The sequence below is a fragment of the Loxodonta africana genome, chromosome 4 (genome assembly GCF_030014295.1).
Source record: "Loxodonta africana isolate mLoxAfr1 chromosome 4, mLoxAfr1.hap2, whole genome shotgun sequence".
Lineage (NCBI taxonomy): Eukaryota > Metazoa > Chordata > Mammalia > Proboscidea > Elephantidae > Loxodonta > Loxodonta africana.
This window is the reverse complement of record NC_087345.1, coordinates 16,634,374-16,651,158: the sequence shown is the minus strand read 5'-3', so window position 1 is coordinate 16,651,158 and position 16,785 is coordinate 16,634,374. Positions and strand designations below refer to the sequence as shown.

At 52.4% G+C, this 16,785-nt stretch overlaps 1 protein-coding gene across 6 annotated transcripts; it reads left to right on the top strand.

The window, feature by feature from the left end:
• The first annotated feature begins 1,400 nt into the window (after positions 1-1,400).
• On the top strand, positions 1,401-16,378 carry NCF4 (neutrophil cytosolic factor 4). 6 transcript variants are annotated; one of them, XM_064283612.1, is made up of 12 exons: positions 1,448-1,561; positions 3,468-3,978; positions 4,264-4,408; positions 5,969-6,053; positions 6,476-6,629; positions 7,558-7,628; positions 9,586-9,713; positions 10,861-10,918; positions 11,635-11,733; positions 13,851-13,981; positions 14,289-14,354; positions 15,986-16,378. In XM_064283612.1, exons 2-12 carry the CDS (start codon positions 3,843-3,845, stop codon positions 16,179-16,181), a joined length of 1,269 nt encoding a protein of 422 aa, XP_064139682.1. In that variant the 5' UTR covers positions 1,448-1,561; positions 3,468-3,842; the 3' UTR covers positions 16,182-16,378. The 6 variants fall into 6 exon arrangements, 5 of the variants coding, with proteins under 5 accessions (XP_064139685.1, XP_064139686.1, XP_064139682.1 ...); XR_010321697.1 differs by having other exon boundaries at positions 1,453-1,561; positions 14,151-14,354; positions 15,986-16,131; XM_064283613.1 differs by having other exon boundaries at positions 1,466-1,561; positions 3,438-3,978.
• Positions 16,379-16,785: the final 407 nt, after the last annotated feature.

Genomic DNA, 16,785 nt, shown 5'->3' with positions numbered 1-16,785 from the left:
CTCTTCCTTGTGGACTTCTCTTTGGGGAGCTCCCCTTGGAATCGAACAGCTGCATATATTAGGAGGAGCCACAGAAACACCAACTGGAAGCATTTTTTCGTTCATCAAATATCGGTTGAGTACTTGCATCGTGCCGGGCACTGCAGTAGCTGAGGGGTGGGGAGGGAGGGGCAGCCATTGAAAATATAAATGCACAAATAAATACGAAATTATAATAGTTATTCGTGCTCTGAAGTAAAAGTACAGGAATCTGTGAGAGAATATAACAGGGAGGGGTCGAGAAGGCCTCTGCAAAGAAGTGAGTTCCAAGCCGAGCCTTGAGAGAGGCAGGGAAGAGCATTCCAGCAGAGGGAACAGCGTGTGCGAAGGCCTTGAGGGGAAGGCATCTTAGAGCCTCCTAGAAACAGAAAGGAGGTAAGTGTGGGAAGGAGAGCACACAGGTGAGGAGGCTGGGGAAGCCAATAGGACCTTGGGGGCTTCGGGAGGCAGGCAGGGCGAGGGGTCTGGATTTCCTCCTAAGTGCAGGATGGAGCAGTGGAAGGGTTTAAAGCAAGGAGGGGTGTGATCAGGTGTGTACTGTGAGTTCACTCTGGTTGGCAGCCCAGTAGAGAAGATGGCTGTGCTGAGCCCACGCTGGGTACGGGGACCTAGGGATGAGGAAAGCATAGGCCACTGCTGTAGGGTAAGGGTAAAACCAAAAAAAAAAAAAATCAAACCCGGCACCTTTGAGTCGATTCCGACTCATAGCGACCCTATAGTACAGAGTAGAACTAGCCCCATAGAGTTTCCAAGGAGCACCTGGCAGATTCGAACCTGCCGACCCTTTGGTTAGCAGCACTTAACCACTACACCAGCAGTGTAAGGGTAAGATGGTAAAATCCAGCCTCCACACTCTCCTACGACGGAGGTGCCTGTGAGCACTAACTCTCCCAGAGCACTAACTGTCAAAGAGCCAGGGAGGCTTCCTTGAGGAGGTTGCATTTGCATGGAGCCATGAGGGATGGCAGGCAAGGAGGAGGCCGGCCTTCCAGGCCTAAGGAACAGCTTGCATGAAGGCTTGGCAGTAAGGGGGTGCAGGGTGGGCTTGGTGAGGAAGGGAAATGACCCGCCAAGGTCTCAGAGCCCCTTGGTGGCTGAGTCAACATGGGGACCCTATCTCTGATGGAGTAGGGCTTTCTGATACCCCACCGAGCCCTGGCACCAAGAAAGTAGCACCGAGAAAATCCCCAAAGCCCCAAAGTCAGTGGACTCCTGCAAACTCAGCTCCCAAGGGAGACACTTACCCAATTGTTGTGCAGCTGGGAGGTGGGGTAAGAGGAAGTGCTGGCCACAGGCTAGAACAGAGCCTGGAGGAGGAGCCCCTTCTCAAATTGAGAGACACGGGGGTGGGGCCTTCCCAAAGGCAGCTTCTGGGGACTCCCAGGACCACGGGTAAAGCCGCAGGGTGGCTGGAGGAAGTGAGAGGCTAACTCAGTCTGGGCCTGGGGGACGAGACCCTCTGCCACCTGTACCCCTGGACCCTGATCACCATGACCCAAGCCCAGCAGCTGCGGGCTGAGAGGTGAGTGCTGGATGCTGTCCTACTGGGGCTGCCTCACTGTTCCTGGCAGACTTAAGGGGCTCAGACAGGCCCTCCTGCAGTCCCTCATCAACATGAGATGGTGAAAGGTTGAGGGTGAGTCAGAACCCAAATACTCAGAAGTGCACACTCTTGGCTTTCAGGAACCTTTGAGGTGTGGCTCAACTCCCTTTGGCACAGATGAGAAAACTGAGGTCCAGAGAGGGGGCGTGATCTGTCCAGGTTCACATAATGGGTGGGCTGCCAAGTCTGGACAGGAACTCAGAGGTCCTGGGTCCCGGACCTTGGCTCCTGGGTCTACATTGTGGTCAGAAATGGTTTGTTGTCTTCTGTCTGAACAGAATCATGGAATGTGGCTTGTTCTTGCTCTTTATTCAGGGTTTAGCTCAAATGTCACTTCCTCTAGGAAGCCTTCCTAGATATCCCCAGCCCATCACACTCTGCCCCCTTGTGCTTTTTTGCTGTCCCTCTATAATCTTCATGTTACTGGCAACAGAAGCAAATACTTGGAATTGAGCATGGCCTTCCTGAGGCACAGAGGGTGGTGCTGGGGGCCCAGGTAAAGTCATCAGCCAGATCCCAGCCTCTCTTCCCCACAAGTTTTCATTAGAGACTAGGCCAGACATGCAACTGGAACCTTCGAGAGTCAGCAGCTGTTTGGGGTTTGTGGTACTTCCTGCTTCTTGGGGATCAGGGGTCAGTGGGATGACACCAAGAATGTTCCCTCTCAGTAGCCCCAATCCCTGTCCCTTTTTTGACCACCCTTGACCCTCAGAGGGGAAAGGCTGCCCTCCTCCCCTCCTTCATGGAGCCCTGGAGCAAGATCCTGAAGGTCACTTGGCCTTGCTGCCCCTCAAATGCCTTATCTGGAAATGGGCTGGAGATTTGTTCCACTCGAAGCCAGGTTTACATGGCAGGATTTCTAAAGGCTGAGGCATCCAAAGACACAAGGCGCTGCCACAGGGCTAGTGAGTTCAGTTCCAACAAGCATGTTTTGAGTAGAGCCTATGTGCCAGGTGCCAAGGAAACCTGAACTCGCTGCCCTCTGAGGGCCCTACCGACCCCAGCCTCCCGGAGTCTGGGCTGTAAGGGCAGACTCCGTGAACGGAACGAGTGAGCGTGTAATAAACCCGGAGCGTCCCGCCTGGTAGGGCCCCTGTGTTGACGTCAGTCTTCAAGGGAGAGGCTACCCCAGGGGGGCCTTCAGTCAGCTTTGGGGCACCCCCCCCCGCCCTGGTGCAGCAGCCTCAAGCTAGCCCCAGCAGGCAGCCAGGCCTTTCTCACACTGCCCTCAGAGGAAAAAAACAGTTGCCATTGAGTTGACTTTGATTCGTAGTGACCTCATGTATGTCTGAGTAGAACTGTGCTCCACAGAGTTTTCAGTGGCTAATTTTTTGGAAATAGATCATCTGACCTTTCTTTTGAGGTGTCTCTGGGTGAACTTGAACCTCCAACGTTTTGGTCAGCAGCTGAGCACTTCAATTGTTTGCACCACCTGGGGACTCTTTTCTCTAGAAAGAAGCTGCTGAAACATTAATAAAGGTGGCAGGCAGCCTTTTGCTGAGCACCAACTACGTGCTGGCACTGTCCTGGGCACGGGGGATGCGGCAGTGAACAAAGCCCCTGCTTCCGTGGAGATCTGAGGGCTACACTATATGAAGAGGTGTAGTGGTTAAGAGCTACGGCTGCTAACCACAAGGTTGGCAGTTCGAATCCACCAGGCGCTCCTTGAAAACCCTATGGGGCAGTTCTACTCTGTCCTTCAGGGTCATTATGAGTCAGAATCAACTGACAGCAATGGGTTTGGTTTTTGTTTGTTTTTTTCTATATGAAGAATAACAAGGCACCATGATTGCAGGAAGACTCATTGACCGCCTGTGTTATGCAGATGACACAATCTTGCTTGCTGAAAGTAAAGAGGCCTTGAAGCACTTACCAATGAAGATCAAAGACCACAGCCTTCAGTATGGATTACACCTCAACATAAAGAAAACAAAAATCCTCACAACTGGACCAATGAGCAACATCATGATAAACAGAAAAAATATTGAAGTTGTCGAAGATCACATTTTACTTGAATCTACAATCAACACCCACGGAAGCAGCAGTTAAGAAATCAAATGAGGTATTGCATTGGGCACATCTGTTGCAAAAGACTTCTTTAAAGTATTAAAAAGCAAAGATGTTGCATTAAGGACTAAGGTGCACCTGACCCCAAGCCATAGTGGTTTTGATCACCTCATATGCACGTGAAACCTGGACAATGAATAAGGAAGACCTAAGAAGAATTGATGCCTTTGAATTACAGTATTGGGGAAGAATATTGAATATACCATGGACTGCCAGAAAAACAAATAAATCTGTCTTGGAAGAAGTACAGCTCCTTAGAAGCAAAGATGGTGAGACTTTTTCTCGCATACTTTGGTCATGTTATCAGGAGGGACCAGTTCCTGGAGAGGGAAAATGCTTGGTAAAGTAGAGCATCAGTGAAAAAGAGGAAGACTCTTGAGGAGACGGATTGACACGGTGGCTGTAACAATGGGCTCAAACATAGCAACGATTGTGAGGATGGCATGGGACTGGGCAGTGTTTCGTTCTGCTGTAGATAGGGTCGCTATGTGTCGGATTCGACTCAATCGCACCTAACAACAACGTAAGGTTTACTATTATTGTTATTATTTCAGATGGGGAAACTGAGGCTGAGAAAGGCAGGAATTCATCCAGGTTCATACAGCAAGCTGTAGGGAGCCTCAGAACTAGTCTACCAGTGATGAGAGCAAAATGGTGGAGCCATTCTTCTTGGGTTCAAATCCCGACTTCCTTGGGCAGGTTAGTTAACTCCTCTGTGCCTCAGTTCCATCATCCATAAAAAGACGACACTGTCTTAGAAGAGGGCCTGGTGCAGAGTATACGCTGAGGAAATGTTAGCTGCCGTTATTACCCAATCTGCAGCCTCCCTGATCAGGGCATATCTACCCTCCTGTTCCTTCCTTCCCCACCCTCAACAAGCTGCAGAGAAACACGTGGCCTCAGGGGGAGGAAATGGGGGAGGGAGCTTCTTCTGAGGGTGTCATCACCAGGGCATGTATGAAAAGTGAGTGAGAAGGTTGTGGGGGGGTTGCTGAGGATGGTGGGGAGTTTCCTCTGCCTGTCCCCTGTCATCCTGAGTCACTGCCCAGTTGCAGCATCCTGAGGCCTGGCCCAGCCTGCCATCCTGGGTGGACCCTGGTCCTGTGGGGTGGTGTGGCCTGGGGCTGGAAGTGGGTGACATGGTTGAAGGCCTCAGACATGACAGTCCTGCCCCCGCCCAGTTTCCCAATCATTGCCACAGAGAAGTCGTAATTGCTTCTTGCTTCCTCATCTGTCTATTAGTGGCTGGACTCCACGTCCCTAGCTGTTCCTTCTCTGTCTCCCTGGCCATCTGTTTTCTCTTCCTCCGCCTGCCTCTCTTAGCACACTTCTCTTCTCTTCTTTGGGGGCCTTAACCACAGCCACAAGCAACCCATAACCCATTGCCATTGAGCTGATTCCAACTCATGGTGACCCTAGAGGACAGAGTAGAACAGCCCCATAGGATTTCTAAGGCTGTAATCTTTACAGAAGCAGACTGCAACATTTTTCTTCAGTGGAGTGATTGGTAGGTTTGAACCACCGACTCTCTGTTAGCAGCCATGCATTTAACCACTGCGCCACCAGGGCTCCTTCAGCCACAAGCTCTTACCTCTCCCACTCCAGCCGAGACGCCCCGCCGAGCTCCAGAGCTGTACACCTGTTTCCTGCAGGACATAGAGCTGAGGGCCCAGGAGGCCTCTCAAATTAGCACACCTGAAACTGAGCCTATCAACCCCACCCCCTCTCACCCACCCTGGTCAGAAATCTGGTTATCACTAGATACTGCTGTTTATTCCACCCCCACAGCCAAACAGTCCCCAAACCCTGCTGTTCTTATAAGTCAGAAAGCACTCACAATTTGGTTGTATGTCTATTGGAAATGCAATCAATGACACAACATAACTAGTCATTCTCTGTCCATCCAGGACCTGTGCTGACTTTGTTTACCCCTGTGACCAGTGCCTAGAACAGGGCCTGGCCTAGGAGGTGTCTGACAGCTACATTGTGCCTGAGGGGGGCTCATGCAGTCTCAAAGCAGTGTGTTAGATGATGACACAGGTATCGACGTGTGGTCCCCGTCTCCAAATCCCTCCACTCTCAGGGCCTGGGCTGTGCTCTGTTTATCTTGTGTCCCCAGTGACAGCCTGGCAGGGGAGGGATGTTGAACAAGGACACTAGGACAGACACTAGGTCGCTTTGCTCACCGCCTTGCCCACAGTTAGCCCCCTGAACACACCAGGGTACTAAGGGGATTGCTTTTCCTCCGGCCTCCCTCAGTGACTTTGAGCAGCTTCCTGATGACATCCCCATCTCAGCCAACATCGCCGACATCGAAGAGAAGAGAGGCTTCACCAGCCACTTTGTAAGTGACCCCTGGAGCTTCACCCTCTGACCTCTGAATCTCCATCCTGACCTTTGAGCCTTCACCCTCCGATCTCTGAGCATCCAACACTCTCACTTCTTAACCTGTATCCCAGTGGTTCTCAACCCGGGCAATTTTGTCCCTGCGAGATACTTGACTGGAAACATATTTGATTGTCACTACTTGCTACCAGCATCTAGTGGGTAGAGGGAGGCCAGGGATCCCACTAGACACCCTACAGTGCACAGAACATCCCACAACAAAGAGTTATTCAGCCCCAAATGTCAATAGTGCTGAGGCTGAGAAAGCCTGCTCCATCGCTATGACCTCTGAACCTACACCCTTCTGACCTCTGACCCTCTGCCCTCTGTCTTTTGCCCCTGGCCTCTGAGGCCCGTTCCTCTGGTCTCTGTCCTTTCTAGGTCTTTGTTATTGAGGTGAAGACGAAAGGGGGAGCCAAGTACCTCATCTACCGCCGCTACCGGCAGTTCTATGCCTTGCAGACCAAGCTGGAGGAGCGGTTCGGGCCAGAGAACAAGACCAGCCCCTTCACCTGCAGCCTCCCCACCCTCCCAGGTTGGCTGGCCAGCCGTGGAGCTGGCTTTTGCTGCCCCCAGGACAAAGCTGTGTCTGCCTCTCCTTCCAGCTCCGCCTGACACTGTTGGGTTCTTTAGCCCCATGTGAACACATTCGTTTAGTCCATGGCCCTTCTGACGGACACAGGCTGCCCCGCCCCTAGCTCTGTGGGTTACCCTGTCATCTTCACTTCTAGCACTCTGGCCTGGCACTCCTTAACCTCCTCAACTCTGATGACCTTCATGGCCACCCTGCTTCAGCCATCCCCCACCAAGGCCACAGTTTGGAGCCTGTCAGCACTTGGCCTTGCTCTCTTGGGACAGGAGTTCTGTGTCTCCCACTTTAAACATGACGACCCATCTTCCAGCCCTCCCCACTCCCTACCTTTTTCCTAAGACCCTCTCTCTAGCTTTGCAGTCTTAGCTGCCACCAGGCTCCTGTGGCCCTCCCTGTTCCCTAGGACACTGTGGGGCATTGCACCTCAGCTTCCAGACAGTTCCCTGGCTCCCTTGCCTCATCCCCAGCAAGGTCCTGACGTGCACTACAGACAGTTCCCAACCTCTGGCTTCTCAGCTCCTGCCACATCCCATAGAGGTATGGGCTCCCGGGGGGTGCAGGCCCAGCACACGCATGGGTAATCGCCCTTCCCCAAACCTCTCTTCTTCCTGCTCCAAACCCCACCTCAGGCTCCTTTACTTCTCTTTCTCAGCAAGTGAATGTGGTTGCTATTCTTTCATTCCCCACAAAGCAAACCCAAGCTGATCCCCGTGGCTTTCAGTTCTTGTTCCTGCCCTTGGGGTTAGTTTTGCTCACACCTGTCCATTCCTCCTTCCTTGGGCTGCAGGTGAAGGGCCATCTCTATTACTCTAAGCCAGCCTCTGTCCCTGAGCCTGGCTTCCAGAACAGCTCTTCCTTTGCCTCTCCTCAGCCAAAGTCTACGTGGGTGTGAAGCAGGAGATTGCCGAGATGCGGATACCTGCCCTGAATGCTTACATGAAGGTATCACGGGGGGGCACCTGGGGGGGCGTGGGCTGTGGGCAGGTAGGAGGCACCATTTCCAGGGAATGGCTTTGGGAACTGGGGCTCCAATGGGCTCCCTGCCTTCAAATCCATAAAGGTCAGGTGAGAGGAACAGGATGTGTTCTGAGGGGCCCTGCCCTTAAGGCTGTCTTCATCAATGCTGCAGAGTTTCTAGGACCTGGTGAGGCCACCCCGCCAAGCTCTGCACAGAGCAGACTCCCCTGGGAACACTGCGGTGGGCTTTGGATGCTGTAGCTCCGGAGGCACCCAGCCCCTGCAGAGAATCCCCAGAGGCAGCAGGACAGGGAAGGCCCAGGAAACTCCGTCCACAGGAATTGAGAATGGAGAGCCTGGGAGAGACCAGGCTGAGGGAGCTGGGTGAACTATTGTACCGGCAGGAGGCAGCTCAGAGGGGGCTTACGGGTATAGCCGTCTGAGCCGCACTGCTCCCGGGATTGAATCCCAGCTCTTGCACTCACCAGCTTGGTGACCCCGAGCAAGCAGCTGTCAAAGTACCCCCTTGAGGGGGGACACTGCCAGTGCTAGAGTCCACAGGGCATCTTTCCCTGTCTTCAGTGCCCACCACTGCTCAGAGCCCAGAACCCCTGCAGCCAATGGGGAGAGCAGGTCAGCCACCTCCTCTATCCCGCATCCACCCTCCTCCCATCTCCTCTGTGCTCCTCCTGGCCCTCCCCACCCCACTCCTACTCGGGGGCCAGGATCTCTCACATTCCTGGAGCAGGCTCACAGTTTACAAAACACTTTCCCATCCTTTTCTCAATAGATCCCAACTTTACTCCTGGGAGACCAGAGGTCTGTAGACACTCGTTCCCTTTCATAGGGGAGAGACCCAAGGACTAGAAAGGATGGGCAACTTGCCTCAAATCACCCAGCCAGTCAACATCATAGCCAAGTCTACAGAGACCTCTAGCTCCTTGCTCTCCAGCCATAAGCGCCAAAGAGGAGGTGGAGCCTTCAGCTGTCTATGTGGATGCCGCTTGGCAGTGAGGAGGGCTTTCCTCTCCAGCTTCTGGAAGGCTTAGCTTACATGCCTCTTGTGGTGGGGCACTCACTACCTCTTGAGGAATACTGTCCCTTTCTTGGATGGCTCTGATTGGTGGAAGGTGTTTCCTGACCACCCTCACTGCTCCTTCCTCTGTGTTCCCATCTCCCAGGGATGCATACAATTTGTAGGTTGGAGAATACACAAGGGTGCCTAGCCGAGGCCTGTGAGAGTGATGAAAATCTAGCCTGTCCCCTGGTGAGGGGCTGTGTTGGTCCCCAAGTAACCAATGCAGTAGAGTGAGGAGACTAGGGCTCAAGTCCCAGCCCCACCACTTCCTAGCTCTGCTACCCTGGGCAAGACACACCCTCTCTGAACCTCTGTTTCTTCAACTGTGATGTGAGATAAAGTATCAGGAAGCTGTAATACCACCAACTGGTATTAATTTGAGTTGTTTGGGGGACCCTCATTCCATTGTTGTTTCATCTTGAGTTAAGACAGCAGATGGCTCTGGGTGCCACTAACTCTGTTACTCACTAGCTGTGTGGCCTTGGGCAGGTCCCTTCACCTCTCTGACCCTAACTCACCAGGTCCTTGTGAGATGGGCGAGGTAACGCATGTGAGACACTTAGTGCCTGGTACACCCTTCGCTAGGTCACACTACCTGCTATACATCCTGTTTATTTCTGGAGACCTTTATGTCTTTTCTGAATGAACTGCTCAAGTTAGTTGTCCCCCTCCTGACCTTGGGCCCAAGAACAAACCTTGTGAAATGTTACCTTTGACATGCCGAGAGTAAAAAAAAATACACATCTTGTTTGTGTTATGGGGCCTGCGATGCCTTGGTAGGGAGAGGGGGCCAACACGAGCTGGGCTGGGCTGTGTAGATCTTTCTGCTGATCACCTTCACCCTACCCCCTCACCCAAACGCAGAACCTGCTCAGCCTGCCCGTCTGGGTGCTGATGGACGAGGATGTCCGGATCTTCTTTTACCAGTCACCCTACGACTCCGAGCAGGTGCCCCAGGCGCTCCGCCGGCTCCGCCCGCGCACCCGGAAGGTGTAAGTGTGCCAACCCGGCCTCACTCCGCTTGAGCCCTGGGCCACGTCCTTGCAACAAGGCCCCTGTTGGAAAGGCACCTCTTTACCCTGGAAGGAAAGGAGTGTGGGTCCGTTCTATTCCTGAGCAATCCAAGATGGTTTAGCTAATTGCGTGAGCTTGGAAAATCAAGAGCAGAGCCTGGAGGGGCAAAGGGAGGGCACGTTTTGATGTGTGACATTAAGGACTGGAGGACAGGTGCTGGGACATTGGCCAGTGAGGGTTTGGTGCCACAGCAACTCCTGGAATGACCTCGGGGCTCTGAGTGCCTGGAGAAGGCGGGGGCAGGGAGAGGAGGGAGGAGTCACTCAATCCGCGAACATTCCCTGAGACTCTCCCCGAATGCAGAGCCCCTGTTTTGTTTTTGTTCCCTGAGCGGCTGTGGCTCCCGCTGTATCACGCTGGCCCCTAGGGGCCGCTGTGCGCCCTTACGCCAAAGAACCCCCTTCCCTTCCTGCCTCCTTTAAGCAAGCTGATTCAGGGAACACTGAAAAACCGAGGTTTCCCCGGCTCAGAATTTCAGGAAAAGCAGGGAGAGTGTTCCCGCAACCCTGACCTCCCTTCCAGCTCCTCCCTCTCTTCCTCCAGGAGACATTTGTGGGCGTCCCCTGGACCTGGCAGTCTAGGGTGTCCAAGGCCAGGCAGGCTTCCACCTCAATGCAGAGGCAACTCTGAACGCCAGGGCAGCTGTGGGGCCTTGAACAAGTCATGCCAACCTCTACCCCGAGGGTCAGTTTTGCTCAGCTGAAAAACTAGGACACCGTCATCACAGTGACCTCGAAGGTTGTTTGTGGAGAGCAGAAAAACAAACAGAACGGTTTGGCAAGTTATAGGCACAAAACAAATTTGTATCCTCCTTCCTACCCCGTTTCTGAGTCTCTGCTTCCTCGTCCATAAAGCAGGGATAACAATTCCTGTCTCCACGGTGGCTGTGAGAGCTGTGTGGAGATTAGTGTAACATGCCCAGAGGGGCAGTTGTGGCTGAGTTTTCTAGTGTCTCCCCTCCCCTGCCTTTCTTTCCCTTGTGAGGGTCTCCTCTGGGCACAGAAGCCGAGGTCCAGGCCCTGAGAGAATCAAGTGGGCTGACAGGCCGCTCTTCTCTCTCTACAGCAAGAGCGTCTCCCCACAAGGCCCCAGCTTTGACGGCATGGCAGCCCCGCGAGCAGAGGTACCCCACCCAGGCCAAGCCTCCGGCTTCCCACCTCCTGACCACAGTCTCTGCTCTACCAGTCAACCATTAGCCCCTCCATGCTGGGCCCAGCTGTGTGCCTAGGATGATGCGGGGGGTGGCGGAAGTAAGGGACTAGAACTCAGCCTCTGCCAGTGAGGGCCCCCACCCCCACCCCAGTTTAGTGGAGGGAACATGACAGAAACACAGAGGCGGAGAGAAGACGTCCATCCATCCATTCATGCGGCAAGTTTTCATGGGCCTCCTCGGGGCCAGCCCCACTGTGGTGGGGACTGAAGCCTCAGAGATGAATCAGACAAGGGACCTGTCTCCAAGGAGTTCGCAGTCCCCAGGGACACAGACTTACAAAGGGGCAGTTCAAAATGAGTGTGGCTGGTGCCCCGGTAGAGAGGAGCTGGGGGCTATGCGAGCACTAGAGGCCCCCAGGGAGGCTGGAAGGAGTAGGGGAGGGGAAGGCAGGAAAGGCACATGGCCTAGAGAGTTCGCATCCTTTCCCCTCTGGCTCATCCCACCAGGCTTGGAAAGAGCACCATTCTGGTGTCAGGGAGACCTGGATTCAAATCCTAGCTCCTTCACTAACAAATGGCGGGGGGTGGGGAGCTTCAATAAGTCCCTCATCTTTGCTGAGCCTCAGTTTCCTTGTCTATAAAATGGCTTGTTCCCCCCCTCCCTCCTTACCCTACTCCTCCTCCTAGGCCCTGTTTGACTTCACTGGGAACAGCAAACTGGAGCTGAATTTCAAAGCCGGAGACGTGATTTTCCTCCTCAGTCGGATCAACAAGGATTGGCTGGAGGTGACGTGGATCTGGGTGCCTGTTGGGGTAGGGGCCAAGGAGGGTTGGGGAAGATCAGGTAAGAGATAGTCCTGGAGGTACGGGCATGGGGGTGGGAGTGGGGAACCTGAGGAAAGGTGTGTGGCAGGAGTAGAAGATTCCAGAGCTGACACACCTGTCTTCAATTCTAACTCCAACAAACAGGGCACTACGGGCCAGTCAATTAACCTACTGAGTTTAATTTCCTTGGTCGGTAACATGACTTCTCAGCCTTGGCACTATTGATACATAAAAAAAATGCTGGATAATTCTTTGTTGTGGGGTGCTGTCTGGTGTATTATAGGATGTTTAGCATCATCCCTGGTCTCAACCCACTAGATGCCAGGAGTAACCCCCCTCCTCAGTTTTATGAATCAAGTATGTCTCCAGACATTTGTCCCCCATTGAGAACCACTTGTTATAATGTGGGGATAACATTATGTACCTTGCAGGCAGCAATACCCTGTAGCCGTCGAGTCGATTCCGACTCATAGCAACCCTACAGGACAGAGTAGAACTGCCCCATAGGGTCTCCAAGGCTGTAATCTTCAAAGAAGCGGAATGCCACATCTTTCTCCAGAAGAGTGACCGGTGGGTTCGAATTAAGGACCTTTTGGTTAGCGTCTGAGTGCCTAACCACTGTACCACCAGGGCTCCCTGCAGGCAGCAATAAAAGATAGTAATTAAGAGCAGGAGTTCTGGAGTCTGCCTGTCTGGGGTCATATCCTAGCTCTGTTTTTAATGAGCTTTGCTACCTTGGGAAATTCATGCAACCCTGGTTTCCTTTTCTGTAAACGGAGATAACACCGACCGTTTCTTCATAGCCGGTTTCTCTAAAGGTTAACTGAGGTGGTGGAGGGGCAGGACTTGACCCATAGAGAGCGCTGGGTGCCTGGCATCTGGCCCGTTCGGGGACACAGACGAGACCCTCCACTGGGAGCTCTCCAAAGCTAGGGCCTGTCTGGGTCATTGCTTTGCCCACACTGACTCGGTGAATGGAGACAAGAGATCGGTGAATGGAGACAAGAGATCGGGGATTGGGACGCTCTAGCCCGCTGTGAGCCTCATATTAGGGCCTATTGTTAACAAGATTCCTTTTCCTCAGTGCTCCTCCTCAGACAGGGCCAGCACCCAGGGGCCCTGGGGCCATCAGGAGAAGGGTTAGGTCCTTGGTGTACAGGGACTGGAGGGAAGGAAAGGACCATTGGTCTAGCCAATCTAAAGCAATTTCGATTTTACCGCAGTCCTGGAGCTCTGTCTCAGGAACTCAGAAGCTCTTAAAGCCACCAGAGGGATATCTCTGGGCCATTCTTCAGAAACAGGAAATGTTTGTTGCCTTCCTGCTTTCTGGAAAGTGCTATGTATCAGTATGCTGGTTAAGGAGAGGGGCAGGGAGCAGGGAGAGGAACGCTTTGAGCCTCAGATTATACATCTATACAATTGGGAGTAAATAGTACGGCTCCCATAGGGTGGTTTAAGGATTAAGAGAAAATGTGCCCAAAGCACCAGCAGGGCTGGATTTTGGCCTGGAGCTAGGGAGAGAGGTTGGCTGAAGAAGTGGATTTCAGACTGCTTGGTCCAGAGTAGGTGCTTGCAGTATCCCTGAAATGAATGAATAAGTGGGAACCAACAGCAGGTCCTCCCCAACCCCTCACTCTCCTTCTCCCCTGTTCAGTTTTCCTCCTCAACGCCTACTCCATCTGTACAGTTCATGGGTTTCCCTGGCACTGTCTGTCTCCTTCCACCATATGGAAACCCCAAGAGGACAAGGACTTTTACTTTTGTTGTGTGCCCAGAGCCTGCCACATGGCTGGTTCTCACAAAGTCTTTGTTGGATGAGTAAATGAATGGGTGAGAATGAATGAGTGAGTTGAAAGCAGGTTTCTAGACAAATTCAAGTCCTGACCAATTTTATAACAGAAATGAAATTCTTGGGGTAAGCAACTTGGTCAGCTTGCTCACTTTTTCTCCTCCCTCTACATAAGGAGACCCAGACTCTGTCTGCCTTTCACCATCATTATCAAAGGGCCGGGTACTCAGAGGCCTGGCCCTGCTGCCCAGCCACATGCCAGCGGGTGGTCCCTTCTCTTTTTCCTCAGGGCACTCTCCGGGGAACCACGGGCATCTTCCCCCTGTCCTTCGTGAAGATCCTTAAGGACTTCCCTGAGGAAGACGACCTCACCAACTGGCTCCGTTGCTACTACTACAAAGACACAATCAGCACCATCAAGTTTGTGGCCTGCTGGGAGGGAGGCGCTGGTCCCCCCTCCTTGCCCATCCCTCTCTCTGCCCATCCCCCATCACTCCACTCCACTCTTCCCGCCCACCCCGCCCCCACCACCCCACGTCAGCTCTGAAACCCAAACTGATTCTTATTTTGTTCCTCCCCTGCTTGAAAGCCTGCAGTGGCCCCCACTGTCCTCCAGATAAGCCATAATGCTAAAGCAAGATGTGATGTCAAGGCCCAGCGTGGTGTGGCCAGCCCGACCCTCTACTTCACACCTGACACCCCCTCAGCCCTGTCTGTTGCCCCTTAGGGACATCGCGGTGGAAGAAGACCTCAGCAGCACTCCACTGTTCAAAGACCTGCTGGAGCTCATGAGGTGAGGGTGGCAGGGCTGGGGGCAGGGCCGGAGGGGTCAGATACTCTGGTGACAACAGAGGGAGAAATGCAATTTATTAAGGTCACATTTGCATGGTGACCCGATGCGTTACAGAGTAGAACTGGTCCATAAGGTTTTCTTTAAGAAAGCAGATCACCAGGCCATTCTTCCGCAGCACCACTGGGTGGGTTTGAACCACCAACTTTTAGGTTGGTAGTCAAGCACAAACTGGGTTGCCATGAGTCAGAACCAGCTTGACAGCAACAAGTTTGTGTTTTTCTGGTTTAGGTGTTTTGCATTTGTTTTATCCACACTCCAGCCCTGCTGGGCAGGTTTCATCATTTGTGTTAGAGGTGAGCTGTGGAGCTGACAAGAGATAAAAGGACTTAGTTAAGTCACGCAGTTTGTGGCGTAGATTTGCAGCCAGAGCCAAAGCCTCACCAGCTGAAAACTTTAGGCCTGGACCCTCTGCCAGCAGGGAACTCACGACCTCCCGTGATCAGCTCATCATTGGACAGTTATATTACAAAATGGAAGTAGTGTTGTTCCATTTCTTACTATAAAAGTAATACCTACTTGGCACAATGGTTAGAGCTTGGCTGCTAACCAAAAGGTCAGCAGTTCGAACCTACCAGCCGCTCCTTGGAAACCTTATGGGGCAGTTTTACTCTGTCCTGTAGGGTCACTGTGAGTCAGAATTGACCTGATGGCAACAGGTTTGGTTTGGATTCATTATAAAAAAAGGATGTCAGAAATCACAGAAAGGTATGAAGAAGAGAGATCACCCCATATTTTAACCCCTCTTATTATTTGGTGTCCATTCTGATTTCTTCCATGGACACATACAGATATTACTCTAGTTGGCTGCCAGGTACCAGTCTGTGAGTGTACTGGAACTAAGGCAGGCATCCCCTTTCGTTGGCCACTTAGGTTAGCTTTCTTTTCTTTTTTTCCCACTCTAAACAATGCTGGGGTCCCTGCCTGGTACAAATGGTTAACACACTCAGCTGTTAATCAAAAGGCTGGAGGTTCAAGTCCACTCAGAGGCATCTTGAAAGAAAGGCCTGGCAATCTACTTCCTAAAAATCAGCAATTGAAAATCCTATGGAGCATAGTTCTACCCTGATACACATAGGGTCACCATGCGTCAGGGCCGACTCAAGGGCAACTGGTTTGGTTTTCCTTTTTTTTTTTTTATAAACAATGCTGTGATGACCATCTTTGTTCACAAATTTGGTGAGTTGTCTGATTATTGCCTTAGGATAATGTTCTAGAAGTGGAATTTGGGGATCAAAGAATTTTTAAGTCTGCTAGACTTCTGATTCATTTTGCCAACTTACCTATAGGAAGGTTAGATTGATTTTTACTTTTTCTAGCCAACATAAGAATACCCACCTTCCTGCACCCCACATTAGACAGTTACAGTCCTTAAAAGAATTTTCCTCAATACCTGCACACAGGTATCTCCCATGGGGCTTTATTCTGCTCCACTCTGTAGGGACCCAGCCAAATCTACTTCTCTTGCCAAGTCAGGCCCTAGGACTCTCTCTGCCCCCTCACTTAGGCCCAAGTCCTCTGGCTTCTCCTCTTTACCTTTGATTAACCTTGTCTCCCTGACCTTTCCCACCCAGGCGGGAGTTCCAGAGGGAGGATATTGCCCTGAATTACCGGGACACAGAGGGAGATCTGGTTCGGCTGCTGTCGGACGAGGATGTGGCGCTCATGGTGAGGCAGGCCCAAGGCCTCCCCTCCCAGAAGCGCCTCTTCCCCTGGAAGCTGCATGTCACCCAGAAGGATGACTACAGGGTCTACAACACTGTCCCCTGAGTGAAGGTGTCCCTGGGACAGCTGGAGAAGAGCCTTCAGCCCTCAGAGGAGATTAGGACCTCCAGAAAAGGCTGGGAGTGGGGGACAGACGTCCTAGTCCAAATCTGATGGCCCCCACTGGGCTTGGCTCTCTCTCTTGCACTTTATTTTCACACTTAATCTCTGAATTCAATAAACCATTTCAACTCAAAGGGCAAGACTGAGGAAAGCAGTGTCTTTTGAGGGAAGAGAGGAGCGGAAGTAAGATACCATTGAATGAGCATCAACAGGGTCCATTTACAAATGCAAGGGGATTCCAGGCTTTGGGCCTCTAATCCAGCCATTCCATTCCCCTGCCCTATCCACATATGTGGAGAAACCCACATGGCACCCCTGCCCCTGCTGCCTGCTTCCCTTTTGCTCACTTTCCTTCCCCCTGCTCCCCTTTTCCTGGAATTAGCCACCTCCCTCACAGAAATAATTCACTCCCAGGTGCCCTCTGATGTCATGCCAGTGCCAAATCTCCCGCTGCGTGATGAGTATCTGAGCCTCTCCTCTGCCCTCCCATCTCTGCTGCTCTGTGGAGGGGATGGGGAGACTTGGGTCTTCATATTGGTTGTCCTGT